The following is an 18,949-nucleotide window of genomic DNA, read 5'->3' as shown; positions in this document are numbered from 1 at the left end:
ACACTTTCATATGTGAACAACAACCACTGGTATTAAAGATATCTAACAGTTCAACTATCTAAGGGAATATTTCATTTAGCTAAGAGAAATATCAAGTACCTTCTTTAAAAGGTTACATTCCAAAAAAATACCCCTTCAGATAACACTTCTAAATAGAAGATGATTATGGTTTGTTATTTTAAAAACAGGACATAATCTCCATTTATTAGTTTGCAATGTTTATTAAACAATGAACTTAATGTTTAAAAAATTTTATGCCATTTCCATCTATTGTACTTCACCCCATACTTCTTATACGCTAAAGTTTTGAAATGGTTAAACCTTAGATTTGGCTTATTTCTATTTATCTTTTATTACACTTATCCTCATCTAATGGCAACTATGTACCAGAAGACTTGCAACTCTGCAGTTGCTCTGTGAGGTTGGATCACTGGGATAGGAGTATGGCCCCATAATTGTGCCTTTGTGTCTTGACCTTTATCTTGTAACTTTCTCAACCTTGTCAACTCAACTTTTTAATATCATCGCAATGTCTGTATTGAAAATTAACCCTCACACCTAACTTTGGATCTGCAGCAAAGAGTCAGAGAACTCCACTTTCAAGCCAATAATTGTTGGCTTCACATGTACAGTGTTGGAAATGCTACTTGTCCTTCCCATGTGGCATCACCACCTTTTTTTTTGTTTTCCAATATGGCATGAGCTAATCTTTCCAGTACATACAATTTCCATCAAATGTATGTTACATTGTTGAAAAGCAATCAGAATTTTTTTTTTTCCTGAAAAACCCCCTTTTCAGGATATATTCCTGTTTAATTTTCTATAGCTGGGTAAGCACACTGTACTATTCCTGGGGCTGTTTTAAAAATACTGTCTGTGCTGATCCAAATCAAACAGACCTTTAGAGGGTGCTGACAATGATGTCTTCATTGAATATGATCACTGCTAAAGCTTTAGCTCCTTGTTTGCTCTGTAATGCTGTGCCAAGATCTTGGCCTTTAGATGTTCCCAGAATCCCTGGAAACATTACTTATTTGTTTGTGAGTATCAGCATTAGAATGGTTTTGCATTCACAACAAAATGTGAATCTCTTACTGGGTTGAAGTTGTTTTCTTCAACTAACCATAAGACTTGAAGCCAGTTAGAACAGAATTTTAAGTAATATCCTGTGTTGATGCACTTATAAAACACACCAGAAGTCGGGAGTAACAGGATTCTATTTTTTTTTCAACCTTTGGTATAAAATTTTTCCTAAATATTAAAGCATTAACATTTAAAAATTCTGAGGGATATTTATGAGAACTATGATTAAAGATTCACAATATTTCACTTTTAAAACATAAACTTAAAAAACTACTCTTCATACCCTAGCCTGATGACTTAAAGTTACCAGCAGAGTATCATAAAAATAAACCTAACACTCCAAATGGGTTTTAAATATCATAAAGGCTAAATATTATGATTCTACCAAGAGAAAACACTAAGAATATGAGCAGAAATAACATTTCACAATTTCTGTTTGAAGCTTTCAAAATAATACACTAGTAATTGATTCCCTTCTATTTTGGCTACATTTTCAGTAATAGAACAGAAGCATTGAACAAAATGGGTCCTTTTAAAAGGCAACAAAAAAAGGCAAGTCAATACCAAGAACCAAGCATACTCCTATCAGAGGCAACAGCGGGGGCACAGGGAGTGTAGCCCACCCAGTGGTTAGTCAGATAACACGGGAGCCACCATCCGCTTCTCCCTTGCCCTCTGGTGCGTGCCAGCCATGGTGCCAGGGTGGCAGGGCCCTGATGCATGTGGAGAGGCAGACAGTTTCACTGGCTCCCACTGGCTCCTCAGGCTGAAGTCCAGGCAGAAGTTGGCCTTGTGGGGTTCCTGTCGTCCTGCCAAACCATGGCACTCCCGGGACACTGCTAGAACGCTGGCCAAATCTTGCATGAGAAGTCACCTCCATTACAGTCTCCTCAATGTTGGGGGTCAGACTACAGGAAACCCCTTTTATCAGATTTTATGGTGTCTGTACACTAGCCAAGGAAAGTAAGAGAAAGAAAAAGAAAGCAACTTGTTTAACCTCATCTAATAGAAAGGAAAGGATTCTCCAAAGTAGTTGATCTGGGAATGAAGCCCAACATCCCTAAATCTCAGCTCAGTTTACTAGTTTTTCATTTACCCAGTGGTTTTTAGAAACTTAAATCATTATGATCCTATCTACTCCGGGCCATCATATCATTGGTTTCTCAAAGACAGAGTGGCCCAAAGTCACTGTTGCACACATACAAAATAATCTATGTACCATTTGACAATAATCTATACACAAAGCACATTCAGCCATACACATCTCTATAGTACAGACACATATTTAAAAAAATTTTAAAAGCAGAGAGTCTCAAAAAGAGGTCTTCATTTGCCATTCTTAAGGCTACTAATAGGAAATACCACTTTTAATAAGGTTCCTCAAACACCACATGCATATGTAGATGCAGAGATGAATATTCACATACCTGTGTATAGATGTTCAGAAACAAACACGACCACCACGCATGTGTGCAATCTCTTTTCTAAACCAATAGACAATGCTTTCCTAAGGAATGTTTGAATTTTATTGTACTTTTTTTTTTTTTTTTAAAGAAAAGAGAATATCATAATCTTACACAATTTCTTTCAAATGGATAAACTTAGACAATTTATCAACGCTTCCTTACATTTTTACACCACGCTGAACTCCAACAGGTTTTTGTTTTAAGGTAAACCAGGTTTTTGGTCCTTCCCTGTGGAGAAGTTACTTTCAAGTCAGTGAAAGTTCTTGGCCCATGATTAAAAGTCTTTGCCAATTAGTACTCAACAACTTCAATTCATTTTTTTCTGGTTCAAGATGAGTAGGAGCCTAATAAGGCTGTGATAAAAGGGCAAAAGGCACTGAGAGCCAAAAGCGGATTAATGAGCTCCTCCATTTATTTGTCTTCCTAACAGCTGAACTGTTACAACTATTGACACTCTTCAAAAGGTTCCGCTCTGAACCCTGTCCAGGCACTGCAGGCTCCAATGGACATCTTCAAATCCAGAGAATGGAGGGGCAAGAGCTTCCCCTGTGTGATGCCAAAACCAACAAAGCCCCATGGATCAGGTAATGAAACTTCAGCTTTTCCCCCTTTGAGATTTATTTACTGGCAGCTGACAAGGGGCAAATTCAGCTCGAATTGTGCAGTCAAGGCCCTGTCAAGCTTTTAGAGGCACCCTTGTCTTGAAGCACCTTCATGACTGGCATTTCACTCAAAAGCCCTCGGCACTGGTCCTTAACAGCTTATGACATCACAAAGGACACTCCAGACAGATGCCTACATGGCATCCTGCAGCATTTTAAAAGAGAATTAGTGGTTTTAATTATGGTCGTAGTATGAAAGGGAACCATGCAAGCTCCACAGGAGACCTTTGATCAGACCCTTTTGCTAGTACAATGCCACGGAACTGTGACTATTCCTGGTAAGGGGCCTTTTCTTGCTGAATGACTCACCAGTGATCTTTGAATGCAGACAAGCTTCTAGCCCTCCCTCTTCATTAGTGAGCATTTCTATACAGGGGCCTATATAGTGCTTGGAGTCTACGAGCTATACAATTGGGGGGAAAAGAAGCCCTACAGATTCTGGCCTCTACTTAGGAAGTGCTGAAGGACTCTGAGTGACTTTATTCATTAAAACAGGTTGCTATTAATTAACTGTCATAATAAAATAAAGAACTATTATTTGCATTTCTTACTATGTTCTCTTTAGTAATATGTATAAAAGATGCTTGTAACAGAAATGAATTTATTGGGCCACTTCCCCATCCCCCCCAATCCCTGCCTTTTTTTTCCCCTTTGCATTTTGGCAGCAGGAGCCTACTAATTATTGGGCCTAGATCTCTGAGTCCAGATAGAAATAAAACATAAATATAAAATTAATTAAGTAAATGCAAAATCTTTTTTACTCGCCAATCAGTTTCTGCAACTGAAATAAGCAAATAAGCAAACATCAAATTAGCTTTTTTTTTTTTTTTTTTTTTTTAGGGATTTCCGAGAACGATCTAAGACAGTAAAACACAAACTTTTTTCAAAATATCACCCATTTGGTGTTTAGCTTGAAGTGTAAGACTATGTAACAACTATAGCTACTTTGTAAAAAAGGTAGTCTCACCTAAAGCCTAACATGATTCATTTTTTTTTTCCATGAAACAGAAAATGTCTTTGGTCTGGTATTAATATCAAAAGAATTTAACTTTAAAACTGATCCCAATAAGCATGGCCCTTACACAGTTCATGACCAATATTTAGTTATGTGAAAATGGTTCATTCTCTTCTAGAATCTAATCCAGCGCAGTCATCTGGTGAAAGACTGGAAGTCAGAAGACTTTTCAAAAGCTTCTCACTGAAATGGTAATCTGGTAACACGGGATAAACAGAATTTTGCATAAACAGTACATCTTAGTCACTGAACACCCCATTAAACAGTACTGCTGGACCATGATACTTATATCTGGGAAATGACTTAGTTTTAAATTTTTTATGCAGTTTCTTTTCTTGAAGGAAAAATTTCCGGACTTCAGAATTTTGGAAGCTGAATGATGAGCAGGTTTTTCATATTTTGCTGTCTCAGACATTTTTCCTATTTCTTAGACTTTGCAGTTCTTTTCTTAGGTGCTTTAGAGCACCTAAAATATCAGCTTGCTGTGGGTCATTCGGTGCTTTCTGAGAGTACAGACGGAAATGTCTGATGGTTTCAGATAACAGCACTTCAGGGTCTACATCTCTTGCCTGAAGACGCAGCATCCGCTCACAGGCGATGGCATAGTTCTTGTGCCAATTCACTGGGTGCTCCTTTTGTAAATAGACAATCTCCTTATAAAGCTAGAAAACAGCAGAAATGTTGGTATTCCATTGTTATTCTTTGAATTTTTTTTTTCCAAAAACAAAAAAAATACAGAGGAATTAATAACAAGAAAAAAAAATTCAAGCAGCCTCCAGTAAAAATCTAATCATTGCTAGGCCATGCAGAAAATGCAAGAATGTTACTGTAATTATTACAGTAGCAAGAGGCAAATATGCTGCATCTAAAACTGCTTCTGAGGTTTTCAGATGTTGCAGGGGAAACCTAAGACACACTGTGTTAGGACAAAATGCTCTTTCTCCAGAAGGATGTTCTGGGGAAGGGATTTAGTTTTAATTCATGGAAAGCTATTTACTCAACAGGCAGAAGGGTTGAAACTCTAAATTTAGCTGTTGGAGAGAAAAAAAAAAAAGCTTTCTTTAGAAGACTGCCTGGAAAAAGAACTTGAAGGAATTTAAATTTTTGTCCCACATTTTTGACAGAAATTTCTCTCTACATTAAAAACAACACTAATAACAATAGCAACGATAAAACAATCCAGACAAATTCATCATTATAGAGGCTGGGTGTGATAGAATTTAAGAGATATCCATAAAGTGAGATACTGAAAAGCTTCACAGTATCCTGTAATTTACAATTTTGATAGTTAAAACTTTGCCCATAGGAATTTAGAATTTCATTTTTCAACATCAGAGAGTATTAATTGGATAGAGTTAGACTTTTTGATACTGAGTTTTCTAGAGGAAACACATAAAAAATTTAACAAAAACGCAGATACAAATCTGCAAAATGGAATATTATAGTTGCTTATTTGGGAATCTCACAGCTTTCTTGGAGATTGTCAAGTTACAGCTGTATTCACAGGAGTTACCTGTAGACTTTCTGAGTGCACAGAAAAACAATACTGCTTTCTCCAAGGGACAAGTACTTTTTGAATTAGACATGACATAATTTAGTTAAAAGAAACCCAATCATATTATCTATTTTTCCAATTCCTCCTCCAGGGCAGACAAATGCATACCTATTTTTAAATAGCACCCTCATGAAATATTCCACAATTCATGTTTGATATCTTGTTTCAATAGTTAATAACCCTCAGTTGTCCAGCTTCCTTTTAAAGCAAATTTCCCCTTAGTTCCCTTTATTTTATACAGTAGGGAAGAGGCTGGGCATGGTGGCCCATGCCTGCAATCCCAGCACTTCAGGAGGCCGAGGCCAGAGGATTGCTTGAGATCAGGAGTTGGAGACCAGCCTGGCCCACAAAGCAAGACCCCATCTCTAGTTATAAAAAATAAATCAATAAGAAAGAAAAAATGGGAAAGAATCACCATGCACTTTCATATACATCAAGGTTACCGTCAGACTCCTATCTTCTTGGTAAAATATTCACAGTTGCTTTACCCTTTTTGTCATCATCCTTTTTTCTCCAGTGGTTTCACTTCCTGAGCCCTCCTCTGATAAGACATGGGTATAAAGGCTGTAGCGTGCTGCCTCACACAAAGTAGGCATTCAGGAACTGTTCAGTTCCTGAACAAAATCCTACTAAGTTTTTTGTTGTTGTTTTACAGATATCAATTTTATTTTTTAAATTAAGTATAATTTTTAAAAATTACTATACTTTAAGTTTTAGGGTACATGTGCACAATGTGCAGGTTTGTTACATATGTACACATGTGCCATGTTGGTGTGCTGCACCCATTAACTCATCATTTAGCATTAGGTATATCTCCTAATGCTATCCCTCCCCACTCCCACCACCCCACAACAGTCCCCAGAGTGTGATGTTCCCCTTCCTGTGTCCATGTGTTCTCATTGTTCAATTCCCACCTATGAGTGAGAACATGTGGTGTTTGGTTTTTTGTCCTTGCGATAGTTTGCTCAGAATGATGGTTTCCAGCTTCATCCATGTCCCTACAAAGGACATGAACTCATCCTTTTTTATGGCTGCATAGTATTCCATGGTGTATATGTGCCACATTTTCTTAATCCAGTCTATCATTGGTGGACATTTGGGTTGGTTCCAAGTCTTTGCTATTGTGAATAGTGCTGCAATAAACATACGTGTGCATGTGTCTTTATAGCAGCATGATTTACAGTCCTTTGGGTATATACCCAGTAATGGGATGGCTGGGTCAAATGGTATTTCTAGTTCTAGATCCCTGAGGAATCGCCACACTGATTTCCACAATGGTTGAACTAGTTTACGGTCCCACCAACAGTGTAAAAGTGTTCCTATTTCTCCACATCCTCTGCAGCACCTGTTGTTTCCTGACTTTTTAATGATTGCCATTCTAACTGGTGTGACTGTGAGATGGTATTCTCCTTGTGGTTTTGATTTGCATTTCTCTGATGGCCAGTGATGATGAGCATTTTTTCATGTGTTTTTTGGCTGCATAAATGTCTTCTTTTGAGAAGTGTCTGTTCATATTCTTCGCCCACTTTTTGATGGGGTTGTTTTTTTTCTTGTAAATTTGTTTGAGTTCATTGTAGATTCTGGATATTAGCCCTTTGTCAGATAAGTAAGTTGCGAAAATTTTCTCCCATTTTGTAGGTTGTCTGTTCACTCTGATGGTAGTTTCTTTTGCTGTGCAGAAGCTCTTTAGTTTAATTAGATCCCATTTGTCAATTTTGGCTTTTGTTGCCATTGCTTTTGGTGTTTTGGACATGAAGTCCTTGCCCATGCCTATGTCCTGAATGGTATTGCCTAGGTTTTCTTCTAGGGTTTTTATGGTTTTAGGTCTAACATGTAAGTCTTTAATCCATCTTAAATTAATTTTTGTATAAGGTGTAAGGAAGGGATCCAGTTTCAGCTTTCTACATATGGCTAGCCAGTTTTCCCAGCACCATTTATTAAATAGGGAATCCTTTCCCCATTGTTTGTTTTTGTCAGGTTTGTCAAAGATCAGATATTTGTAGATAATGTGGCATTATTTCTGAGACCTCTGTTCTGTTCCATTGGTCTATATCTCTGTTTTGGTACCAGTACCATGCTGTTTTGGTTACTGTAGCCTTGTAGTATAGTTTGAAGTCAGGTAGTGTGATGCCTCCAGCTTTGTTCTTTTGGCTTAGGATTGACTTGGCAATGTGGGCTCTTTTTTGGTTCCACATGAACTTTAAAGTAGTTTTTTCCAATTCTGTGAAGAAAGTCATTGGTAGCTTGATGGGGATGGCATTGAATCTATAAATTACCTTGGGCAGTATGGCCATTTTCATGATATTGATTCTTCCTACCCATGAGCATGGAATGTTCTTCCATTCGTTTGTATCCTCTTTTATTTCGTTGAGCAGAGGTTTGTAGTTCTCCTTGAAGAGGGCCTTCACATCCCTTGTAAGTTGGATTCCTAGGTATTTTATTCTCTTTGAAGCAATTGTGAATGGGAGTTCACTCATGATTTGGCTCTCTGTTTGTCTGTTATTGGTGTATAAGAATGCTTGCGATTTTTGTACATTGATTTTGTATCCTGAGACTTTGCTGAAGTTGCTTATCAGCTTAAGGAGATTTTGGGCTGAGAGAGTGGGGTTTTCTAGATATACAATCATGTCATCTGCAAACAGGGACAATTTGACTTCCTCTTTTCCTAATTGAATGCCCTTTATTTCCTTCTCCTGCCTGATTGCCCTGGCCAGAACTTCCAACACTATGTTGAATAGGAGTGGTGAGAGAGGGCATCCCTGTCTTGTGCCAGTTTTCAAAGGGAATGCTTCCAGTTTTTGCCCATTCAGTATGATATTGGCTGTGGGTTTGTCATAGATAGCTTTTATTATATTGAGATACGTCCCATCAATACCTAATTGAGAGTTTTTAGCATGAAGGGTTGTTGAATTTTGTCAAAGGCCTTTTCTGCATCTATTGAGATAATCATGTGGTTTTTGTCTTTGATTCTGTTTATATGCTGGATTACGTTTATTGATTTGTGTATGTTGAACCAGCCTTGCATCCCAGGGATGAAGCCCACTTGATCGTGGTGGATAAGCTTTTTGATGTGCTGCTGGATTCTGTTTGCCAGTATTTTATTGAGGATTTTTCCATCAATGTTCATCAAGGATATTGGTCTAAAATTCTCTTTTTTTGTTGTGTCTCTGCCAGGCTTTGGTATCAGGATGATGCTGGCCTCATAAAATGAGTTAGGGAGGATTCCCTCTTTTTCTGTTGATTGGAATAGTTTCAGAAGGAATGGTACCAGCTCCTCCTTGTACCTCTGGTAGAATTCGGCTGTGAATCCATCTGGTCCTGGACTTTTTTTGGTTGGTAAGCTATTAACTATTGCCTCAATTTCAGATCCTGTTATTGGTCTATTCAGAGATTCAACTTCTTCCTGGTTTAGTCTTGGGAGGGTGTATGTGTCCAGGAATTTATTCATTTCTTCTAGATTAGTTTCTAGTTTATTTGCATAGACATGTTTATAGTATTCTCTGATGGTAGTTTGTATTTCTGTGGGACTGATGGTGATATCCCCTTTGTCATTTTGTATTGCATCTATTTGATTCTTCTCTCTTTTCTTCATTAGTCTTGCTAGTGGTCTATCAATTTTGTTGATCTTTTCAAAAAACCAGCTCCTGGATTCATTGATTTTTTGAAGGGTTTTTTGTGTCTATTTCCTTCAGTTCTGCTCTGATCTTAGTTATTTCTTGCCTTCTGCTAGCTTTTGAATGTGTTTGCTCTTGCTTCTCTAGCTCTTTTAATTGTGATGTTAGGGTGTCAATTTTAGATCTTTCCTGCTTTCTCTTGTGGGCATTTAGTGCTATACATTTCCCTCTACACACTGCTTTGAATGTGTCCCAGAGATTCCGGTATGTTGTATCTTTGTTCTCATTGGTTTCAAAGGACATCTTTATTTCTGCTTTCATTTCATTATGTACCCAGTAGTCATTCAAGAGCAGGTTGTTCAGTTTCCATGTAGTTGAGTGGTTTTGAGTGAGTTTCTTAATGCTGAGTTCTAGTTTGATTGCACTGTGGTCTGAGAGACAGTTTGTTATAATTTCTGTTCTTTTACATTTGCTGAGGAGTGCTTTACTTCCAACTATGTGGTCAATTTTGGAATAAGTGTGATGTGGTGCTGAGAAGAATGTATATTCTGTTGATTTGGGGTGGAGAGTTCTGTAGATGTGTATTAGGTCCGCTTGGTGCAGAGCTGAGTTCAAGTCCTGGATATCCTTGTTAACTTTGTGTTGTTGATCTGTCTAATGTTGACAGTGGGGTGTTAAAGTCTCCCATTATTATTGTGTGGGAGTCTAAGTCTCTTTGTAGGTCATTAAGGACTTGCTTTATGAATCTGGGTGCTCCTGTATTGGGTGCGTATATATTTAGGTTAGTTCTTCTTGTTGAATTGATCCCTTTACCATTATGTAATGGCCTTCTTTGTCTCTTTTGATCTTTGTTGGTTTAAAGTCTGTTTTATCAGAGACTAGGATTGCAACCCCTGCCTTTTTTTGTTTTCCATTTGCTTGGTAGATCTTCCTCCATCCCTTTATTTTGAGCCTATGTGTCTCTGCACGTGAGATGGGTTTCCTGAATACAGCACACTGATGGGTCTTCACTCTTTATCCAATTTGCCAGTCTGTGTCTTTTAATTGGAACACTTAGCCCATTTACATTTAAGGTTAGTATTGTTATGTGTGAATTTGATCCTGTCATTATGATGTTAGCTGGTTATTTTGCTCATTAGTTGATGCAGTTTCTTCCTAGCCTTGATGGTCTTTACACTTTGGCATGTTTTTGCAGTGGCTGGTACTGGTTGTTCCTTTCCATGTTTAGTGCTTCCTTCAGGAGCTCTTTTAGGGCAGGCCTGGTGGTGACAAGATCTCTCAGAATTTGCTTGTCTGTAAAGGATTTTATTTCTCCTTCACTTATGAAGCTTAGTTTGGCTGGATATGAAATTCTGGGTTGAAAATTCTTTTCTTTAAGAATGTTGAATATTGGCCCCCACTGTCTTCTGGCTTGTAGAGTTTCTGCCAAGAGATCAGCTGTTAGTCTGATGGGCTTCCCTTTGTGGGTAACCAACCTTTGTCTCTGGCTGCCCTTAACATTTTTTCCTTCATTTCAACTTTGGTGAATCTGACAATTATGTGTCTTGGGGTTGCTCTTCTTGAAGAGTATCTTTGTGGCGTTTTCTGTATTTCCTGAATTTGAATGTTGGCCTGCCTTGCTAGGTTGGGGAAGTTCTCCTGGATAATATCCTGCAGAGTGTTTTCCAACTTGGTTCCATTCTCCCCATCACTTTCAGGTACACCAATCAGACGTAGATTTGGTGTTTTCACATAGTCCCATATTTCTTGGAGGCTTTGTTCGTTTCTTTTTACTCTTTTTTCTCTAAACTTCTCGCTTCATTTCATTAATTTCGTCTTCCATTGATGATACCCTTTCTTCCAGTTGATCGCATTGGCTACTGAGGCTTGTGCATTTGTCAGGTAGTTCTCGTGCCTTGGTTTTCAGCTCCATCAAGTCCTTTAAGGACTTCTCTGCATTGGTTATTCTAGTTATACATTCATCTAATTTTTTTCAAGGTTTTTAACTTCTTTGCCATGGGTTTGAACTTCCTCCTTTAGCTCGGAGTAGTTTGATCTTCTGAAGTCTTCTTCTCTCAACTCATCAAAGTCATTCTCTGTCCAGCTTTGTTCTGTTGCTGGTGACGAGCTGCATTCCTTTGGAGGAGGAGAGGCACTCTGATTTTTAGAGTTTCTGGTTTTTCTGCTGTTTTTTCCCCATCTTTGTGGTTTTATCTACCTTTGGTCTTTGATGATGGTGACGTACAGATGGGTTTTTGGTGTGGATGTCCTTTCTGTTTGTTAATTTTCCTTCTAACAGTCAGGATCCTCAGCTGCAGGTCTGTTGGAGTTTGCTGGAGGCCCACTCCAGACCCTGTTTGCCTGGGTATCAGCAGCGGTGGCTGCAGAACAGCAGATATTGGTGAACTGCAAATGCTGCTGCCTGATCATTCCTCTGGAAGCTTTGTCTCAAGAGGAGTACCCAGCCGTGTGAGGTGTCAGTCCGCCCCTACTAGGGGGTGCCTCCCACTTAGGCTACTCGGGGGTCAGGGACCCACTTGAGGAGGCAGTCTGCCCATTCTCAGATCTCAGGCTGCATGCTGGGAGAACCACTATTCTCTTCAAAGCTGTCAGACACGGACATTTAAGTATGCAGAGGATATTGCTGCCTTTTGTTTGTCTGTGCCCTGCCCCCAGAGGTGGAGCCTACAGAGGCAGGCAGGCCTCCTTGAGCTGTGGTGGGCTCCAACCAGTTCGAGCTTCCCAGCTGCTTTGTTTACCTGCTGAATCCTCAGCAATGGTGGGTGCCCCTCCCCCAGCCTTGCTGCCATCTTGCAGTTTGATCTCAGACTGCTGTGCTAGCAATGAGTGAGGTTCCGTGGGCGTAGGACCCTCCAAGCCAGGTGCGGGATATAATCTCCTGGTGTGCCGTTTGTTAAGCCCGTTGGAAAAGCACAGTATTAGGGTGGGAGTGACCCGATTTTCCAGGTGACATCTGTAACCCCTTTCTTTGACTAGGAAAGGGAATTCCCTGCCCCCTTGTGCTTCCCGGGTGAGGCGATGCCTTGCTCTGCTTTGGCTCACGCATGGTGCGCTGCACCCACTGTCCGGCACTCCCCAGTGAGATGAACCTGGTACCTCAGTTGGAAATGCAGAAATCACCCGTCTTCTGTGTCACTCATGCCGGGAGCTGTAGACTGGAGCTGTTCCTATTCAGCCATCTTGGCTCCACCTCCTATAATACATATTTCTATACAAATATATACCTGTTAGCTTGATGTTTGTTACTTTAATTTTTGCAGGTACACAGTTGGTGTATATATTTATAAGGTACATGAGATATTTTGATACAGGCCTGCCATGCATAATAATCACATCAGAGTAAATGGGGTATCCATCACCTCAAGCATTTATCCCTTCTTTGTATTACAATCCAATTATACTCTTTTAGTTATTTTTAAATGTATCATAATGTTGGCTGTAGTTACCCTGTTGTGCTATCAAATACTAGATTGTATTCATTCTGTCTAACTACATTTTTGTACCTATTAACCATCCCCAACCCACCACCCCGCACCAAGGTGTTGAAGTCCAAAATAGATGCCAATACTTCCAGAAGCATTTCCCCAACTGCTCCAGAGAATGGAGGCTCATTCATGACCCACCTACTAGTCTTCAGGCAGCAGGACAACTGTGCTACCTTTTTCTGGAACATTTTGTTACTGACACATTATCAACTTATTTTAGATGTCCTATTAAGTCACATATACCATATCTTAAGAAGCCCATCATTCTTCATTATGTGGAATTGTATTTCCTCCTCTATATACATGTGTTGCTGTGGTATTAGTCTTAGTGGATGTATTGTTAGTTGGAGACACCTTCAAATTATCCAATTTATTCCTATAGCATTGCCTACTCCCTGCCCTGCTCCCTGACCACACTTAAATTATTAAGTCACCTGAACTTAATATTCTGTATGAGCTATTGAGTAGGATAATATAAACAGCAAAAATATATTCTTTACACCTAAGGAGAACATTCTTGAAAAACTAGCACTGGGGGTGGTAATTCAGTAATTACCATGAAGTAATTGGCCTCATTTGTCTTGTAAACATTGTCACACATCTGGAGACTATGCAAAGGTGATACCAATCATCTGTATTCACTGAAAAAAAAATACAGCTTGCTGACCCAAAGGGACAATAAATCCACAAACGAGCTTTAGTAGTAGCCTAACAACTGACCATGGAAGAGGTAGCTGATGAGAATATAAAGTATCAGTAAGTCTCAGATTTCTCCCAACTAAATACTACTTGTTTTTCATAGAATTACAAGGTATTAGAGATAAACAGGATTATTATATGAACAGGATATGAAAGGCGATCTTTTCAAGTTTAAAGCCCTTTTTTTTTTCTTTTTTAGAAAAAAAAAATTAAGGCCTAGAAAGGTTCATTGACTCACAGTTGACAACTAATGGCAGAGTGTGCCTAGAAGCTGGGCCTCCCTACTGCCAGACAGAACTCCAGCATGCTGCCTTCTATAATCAGGTATCCTCAAGTGGGGTGTCTCGGAGGGTTCTGCCTTTGCCCCCATGGCTTGCTCCTTATGGACTGCTTTCCCCTCCCTCTCTCACTTCCTTGCCCTACCATCTCGCTGGTTAGCTCCTTCTGATCTTTCAAGATGACACTCCAATGACATCTTCTCTGGAAGCCTTCCCTTCCTCCCTCCCTCACCAGCCTACTTCCCAGCTTGCTCTGGTCCAGGGCTCTGGGTTTCTGTAGCACCCTTGTGTGCCTCTCACAGCACTCACAAGACTGAACTGTGACTGAGGACTTGATCTTCTGTCTCCCTCTCTAGCCTGCCACCTTTTTGATAGCAGGGATAAGACTTAATTGTCTCCAACACACTATTTGCTATGGAGTGGGTGCTCGAGAAATGCTTTGTGAGTGAATGAATAAGTGAATAAATAAGGAACCAGAGATCATAATTGAGGAGTAAAACTAGTCATACTGGTTGGACACCATGCTATTTTGTCTTAGCACCAAACACTTGTCCTGGCTGAGTAGAACCACAGCAGTCTAAAGATGGCAGAAATATCTCAGCTGCTCATATATACAGGTCCTACCCTCTGTTTTCATTGGCCCTTGTCAGGATATTAGTTTCCTATAGAGCAGACTCTGCAAGTATCCAAAGTGGCCGGTGCCGTAAGTCACAGCAAAGCAGAGACTTGGTTACAGTAGTGCCACAGCAAGCCTCTTGTATCTGCTCCCGCTTCCCATCAGAAAGGACCAATTTGTGCAAGACCATCATTTGTGCAAGACCTTCAGTGTGGTTGTGTCTTCCGAAGGTTGGTTTGGCTTCCTGGGGCCACAGTTAGAAGACAGAGCCACTCTCCATGACTCTTTATCTCTTCTAGTGAAATCTCAACAAGCCACGGCCCTATCATTTCAAGTGTAGCCAGGGTCATGACCTTTGCAGACAGAGTAACCAGCTAGAACTTGTTTTAAATGAAGCTATTATAGTAGTTTCCTATTGCCACTGTAACAAATAAACAACATACATTTATTATCTCACACTTCTGGAGGTGAGAAGTCATAAAGCCAGCATGACTGCGTTCCTTCAGGAGGCTCTAGAGGAGACTCTGTTTCCAACTTCCTCCAGAGGCGGCCTGCACTCTTTTACTCCTGGCTCCTTCCTCCATCTGCAAGTCAGCATGTAGAATCTTCAAGTTTCTCTCTCTCTGCCCTCTGCTTCTGCATCATGTCTACTTCTCTGACTCTGACCTGCCTGCTTCCCTTTCATGAGGACCTTTATGATTATGTTGGACCCACCTGGATAATCTGGGATAACCCCGTCTCAAGACACCTAACTTAATCCCCGCCACCCCCTGCTTTGTTACATAGGTAACATATTCACAGGTTGTGGAGATTAGGACATAGACATCTTTTTTGGGTGGGAGGTATTATTCTGCCTACCACAGCCATTTACTTTGGATACTGTGATACAATTGAGGATTTGTTCATATGTGTTGCTTTATACCGCCCAAATTAAGAGAGAAATAAAAGAATAAAAATTCTAATGTGATATACCCTCTATCCATCCTGAACAATCACCATCACCTTCCCACCAAATATATCTATATCTACATATAAAAGTATAACATACGTCATATGCATGAGCGTAGAGTTGAGCTTTCACTTTTGAAGGCATGTGAGCAGTTTCTGCCAGGTTAAAGATGAAGAACGGTGTTTTCATCCTGGTGGTGGGGATAGGAACCTTCATTAAAATCATACAGTCAATTGCACATTCAGGGCTAAATCTTCCAGGCTTCTCCACTGATAAGGGATGTACAAAATCCTTTATTGTATTATTTTCAATTCTCATATTCATGGACATTTGCTCTGAACCAACAACAATCCCTCCACCCACCCACCAAGATGCTGCATTCACACTAATGACCAAATCTTTTAGAAAAAAAGTTTACACTTATCATTACTATTATACATTGTTCATCCTCCAAATGTATGTTATTGTTATGCAAGAGAAGCCAGGAAAAGGGAAATCTGCTGAGTTTGCCAACACATCCCTGAAGGTACCCATCACGAAGCTCATGCCATGTGTGCCCAGTTCTTCCAAGGTGGCCAGACCCTTAGACCCCATGAACTCATCCAGGTTGTATTCAGAATGCCAATTAAATCAATACTTGTGCAAATAATGACCTCTTTCTTCTTTTATGTGATTTCTTCCCCGCTTTCTCACATTCAATCACAGTGAATTGTGCAAACATATGGTATATCTTTGATCAGTTCCTTAAAGTAAGAATTTGTCCCTATGACTACAATGAAAACTTAAAATATGCTATTTTCCGACTTATTCAAAAATACTATTGCATACACTATAGTATATATATATATATATTTGCAATCATTATTCTGCAGCTGTATTTCTTGACCACTCTTTAAAAACCTCTTTAAACTTACGTAAGCTCTTTATATCATAACCGTTCTCAGTGCACAGTCCCTGGCTCAGACTGGACATCAATACATTTTTGCTGAAGGAAGCATTCCCTATGTACAAGATACTCCGTCTGCACTACTTAGGACTTTTACATTAATACTTATGCCAAAGTTTGTTAGTGTTATTTTGATTTAAAAAAAAAAAGAAAAAAAACGACAGGAACCAAAAAAAGCGTTGCATCACTATGAAATGTTCCATACAGGACAGGATGACATCTCTCCTCTCTGAACTACAGGAAAGTATAGGCTCCATCAGATTAATATTTCAATCTCCTTTAACATGTCTGTCTGCTCATTAGACTATGAGCTTCATGAGGGTAGGAACTGTGTCATATTCATATGTGTAGCTTCAATGCCTAGCCCAGTGCCTGGCCTCCAGTAAGTACTGAGTAAGTGCTTAACTAATTAACAGGCACATTACAAATGGAGGCGAGGTTGTAATGATTAATATCTACTCAATCGATTACACTCACTTTAGTTATGGCAAGAAAGCATAGGAGAGATGAGTGTTCCAGAGACAAACAGATGTGAACTTTGGACTCCATCACTAGCAGCAGTGTGCCCTTGGACAAGTAGCCTTTCCACATCCAGTTTGTTCTAAAATGGGGATCATAATAACCTCAGAGGTTATTGTGTGGATGAACTTAAATATTCATGTATAATGATTAGTACAGTGCCTCAAAAACATAATTGCTCATAAATGCTATTTTTATTATCACTACTCACCCCTACTCTCAAAATTAAAAGTGCCATAGGCTACTTCCCTGCCATATTAAAAATAGACTGCACACACAAAAATGTAGAATAGTCACCTCGCTTGCCACATTTCTTCATTGGCTACAGATTCCCAAGAAGATGGATCAAACCTGTAGTTACAAGAAAACAGTAATATCTTTCTGTCATCCACTTTTTTTTTTTTTTGAGACAGAATTTTGCTCTTGTTGCCCAGGCTGGAATGCAATGGTGCGATCTTGGCTCACTGCAACCTCTACCTCCTGGGTTCAAGTGATTCTCCTGCCCCCACCTCCCAAGTAGCTGGGATTACAGGCACCCACCACCACACCCAGCTAATTTTTGTATTTTTAGTAGAAATGGAGTTTCACCATGTTGGCTAGGCTGGTTTCAAACTCCTGACCTCAGGTGATCACCTGCTTCAGCCTCTCAAAATACTGGGATTATAGGTGTGAACCACCATGCCCAGCCATCATCCACATTTTTGCAATGGATACATCATAACTGTTTTATCATCTGACAAGGCCAATAAGATGAATCTTGAAATACTGACAGTGATCAAATTAATAAACTTGTTCTCCTAAAAAAGTTGAATTATAAGGAAGTTTGAGTTTTAATATCTTCTTAATCTGCATAATGGGCTCCCATGCCTCAAGAGAGCAAACAGAAGATTAATGGGAAGACATTGAAAGTATCTGGGGAGCCAGCCGTTCATAAGAACTATATGTTAGATGGCAACAGGGCAGAGGTGAGGTGTAGGTCACTCTATGGACAGAGATAAGAGCCAAAGAGCTGTGAAACAAGGGGATCAGCCTGAAGAGAGGCTGAAGAGAGTGATTTTCCTGGCCTGGAAAATCACTGCTGGAGCTTTGATGCTGCTCAAAGAACAATGGCCAAGCCATTTGATTTTTCTTTCTCTTAATTAAAAATTTTCTTACTATGTATATATTTGATAGAATGGGGATAATGAGCAGAGTTATGTACGTGTACTAGTTGTCAGCTGTTCTGACTTTTTCTTATGACGGCCACAGAGTGTTTTGATCATCCATCTCTGGCTGTTACACAACGTGGTCTGTATTTGTGCATACTGACTTTTCAAAAAACCTTTACAGTATTTTAAAATATAATCTCGTCTGTTGCTCTTAAATTATAAGCAATAGGTTATATAATCTTTAAATTATAATTTTAAAAGTAGGTAGTGGAGGCACATTTCTTTAGATAGTGACTCTGCGTGTGTGTGAAATCAAGTAAAAGAATCACTACTCCATAGGAAGAGCAGCTTAGATAGTGACTCATTTTCTATATAGGAAACATTAAGCTCTATGTAGAAATGCTTAATGGAAAGCTAGTAATGCCCCAACAACATAACCAGATTGATGCAAAGAAACTGAAAACAAAGCTACTCAAAGCTGAGTCTTCCCTCACAGAGAAGTTATCTGCCATTCTTAAAGAAAAAAAAAAATGACAAGTTTGTACATATGGAAACTATCATAAACAGAATGCCTTTTAAAGTTCAACTGCAGTTAATGAACCTCTTCTGCTTTTAGGGTAATGAGCTATAGGATGGTAGACGATGTGGCATTCAAAGACTTGGAAGTAGAAGGAGCCAGGCATCTAACCATCATGGTATCCACACAACCAGCACCCTCTTCCCTCCTCTCTCCCCATTGTTCTGTAAGTAGGAGAGCGAGAAGGACATGTTCTCTTTCTGTTGTTTTATGGTATTTTGTGGGTATCAAGTAACAATATTAACAATTAATAAAAAATAAAAAAAATTAGAAGGCATCTCAAAATGTAGTAGTTTTTTTGGGTATTCAAAACTGCTATGTTTATATGCATCAAAAT

At 39.4% G+C, this 18,949-nt stretch overlaps 1 protein-coding gene and 1 long non-coding RNA gene across 13 annotated transcripts in view; one reads left to right on the top strand and one right to left on the bottom strand.

The window, feature by feature from the left end:
- Positions 1 to 201: 201 nt before the first annotated feature.
- The window catches only part of TMEM260 (transmembrane protein 260), a 71,780-nt gene continuing 53,032 nt past the window's right edge, over positions 202 to 18,949 (bottom strand). For 2 of the 12 annotated variants that reach the window (XM_002824772.4, XM_054530156.2), the window contains 3 exons: positions 17,185 to 17,238; positions 15,522 to 15,612; positions 202 to 4,888 (listed from right to left, as the gene is read on the bottom strand). In XM_002824772.4, the coding sequence (XP_002824818.2) occupies positions 4,634 to 4,888; positions 15,522 to 15,612; positions 17,185 to 17,238 (400 nt within the window). In that variant the 3' untranslated portion in view covers positions 202 to 4,633. Of the gene's footprint in view, positions 4,889 to 14,916; positions 15,058 to 15,521; positions 15,613 to 17,184; positions 17,239 to 18,949 lie in introns of those variants that run through there. The other 10 variants (XM_063715874.1, XM_054530159.2, XM_054530160.2 and 7 more) reach the window with 7 other exon arrangements.
- Positions 3,337 to 18,893, top strand: LOC129049773 (uncharacterized). Its single transcript, XR_010137054.1, has 4 exons — positions 3,337 to 3,489; positions 4,345 to 4,417; positions 13,779 to 13,903; positions 18,652 to 18,893. It is a non-coding gene; the product is annotated as an uncharacterized LOC129049773 (long non-coding RNA).

This window comes from Pongo abelii, chromosome 15 (assembly GCF_028885655.2).
Source record: "Pongo abelii isolate AG06213 chromosome 15, NHGRI_mPonAbe1-v2.0_pri, whole genome shotgun sequence".
In the NCBI taxonomy this organism is placed as follows: Eukaryota; Metazoa; Chordata; class Mammalia; order Primates; family Hominidae; genus Pongo; species Pongo abelii.
The sequence above is the reverse complement of the archived record's forward strand: the minus strand, read 5'-3'. Positions and strand labels throughout refer to the sequence as shown.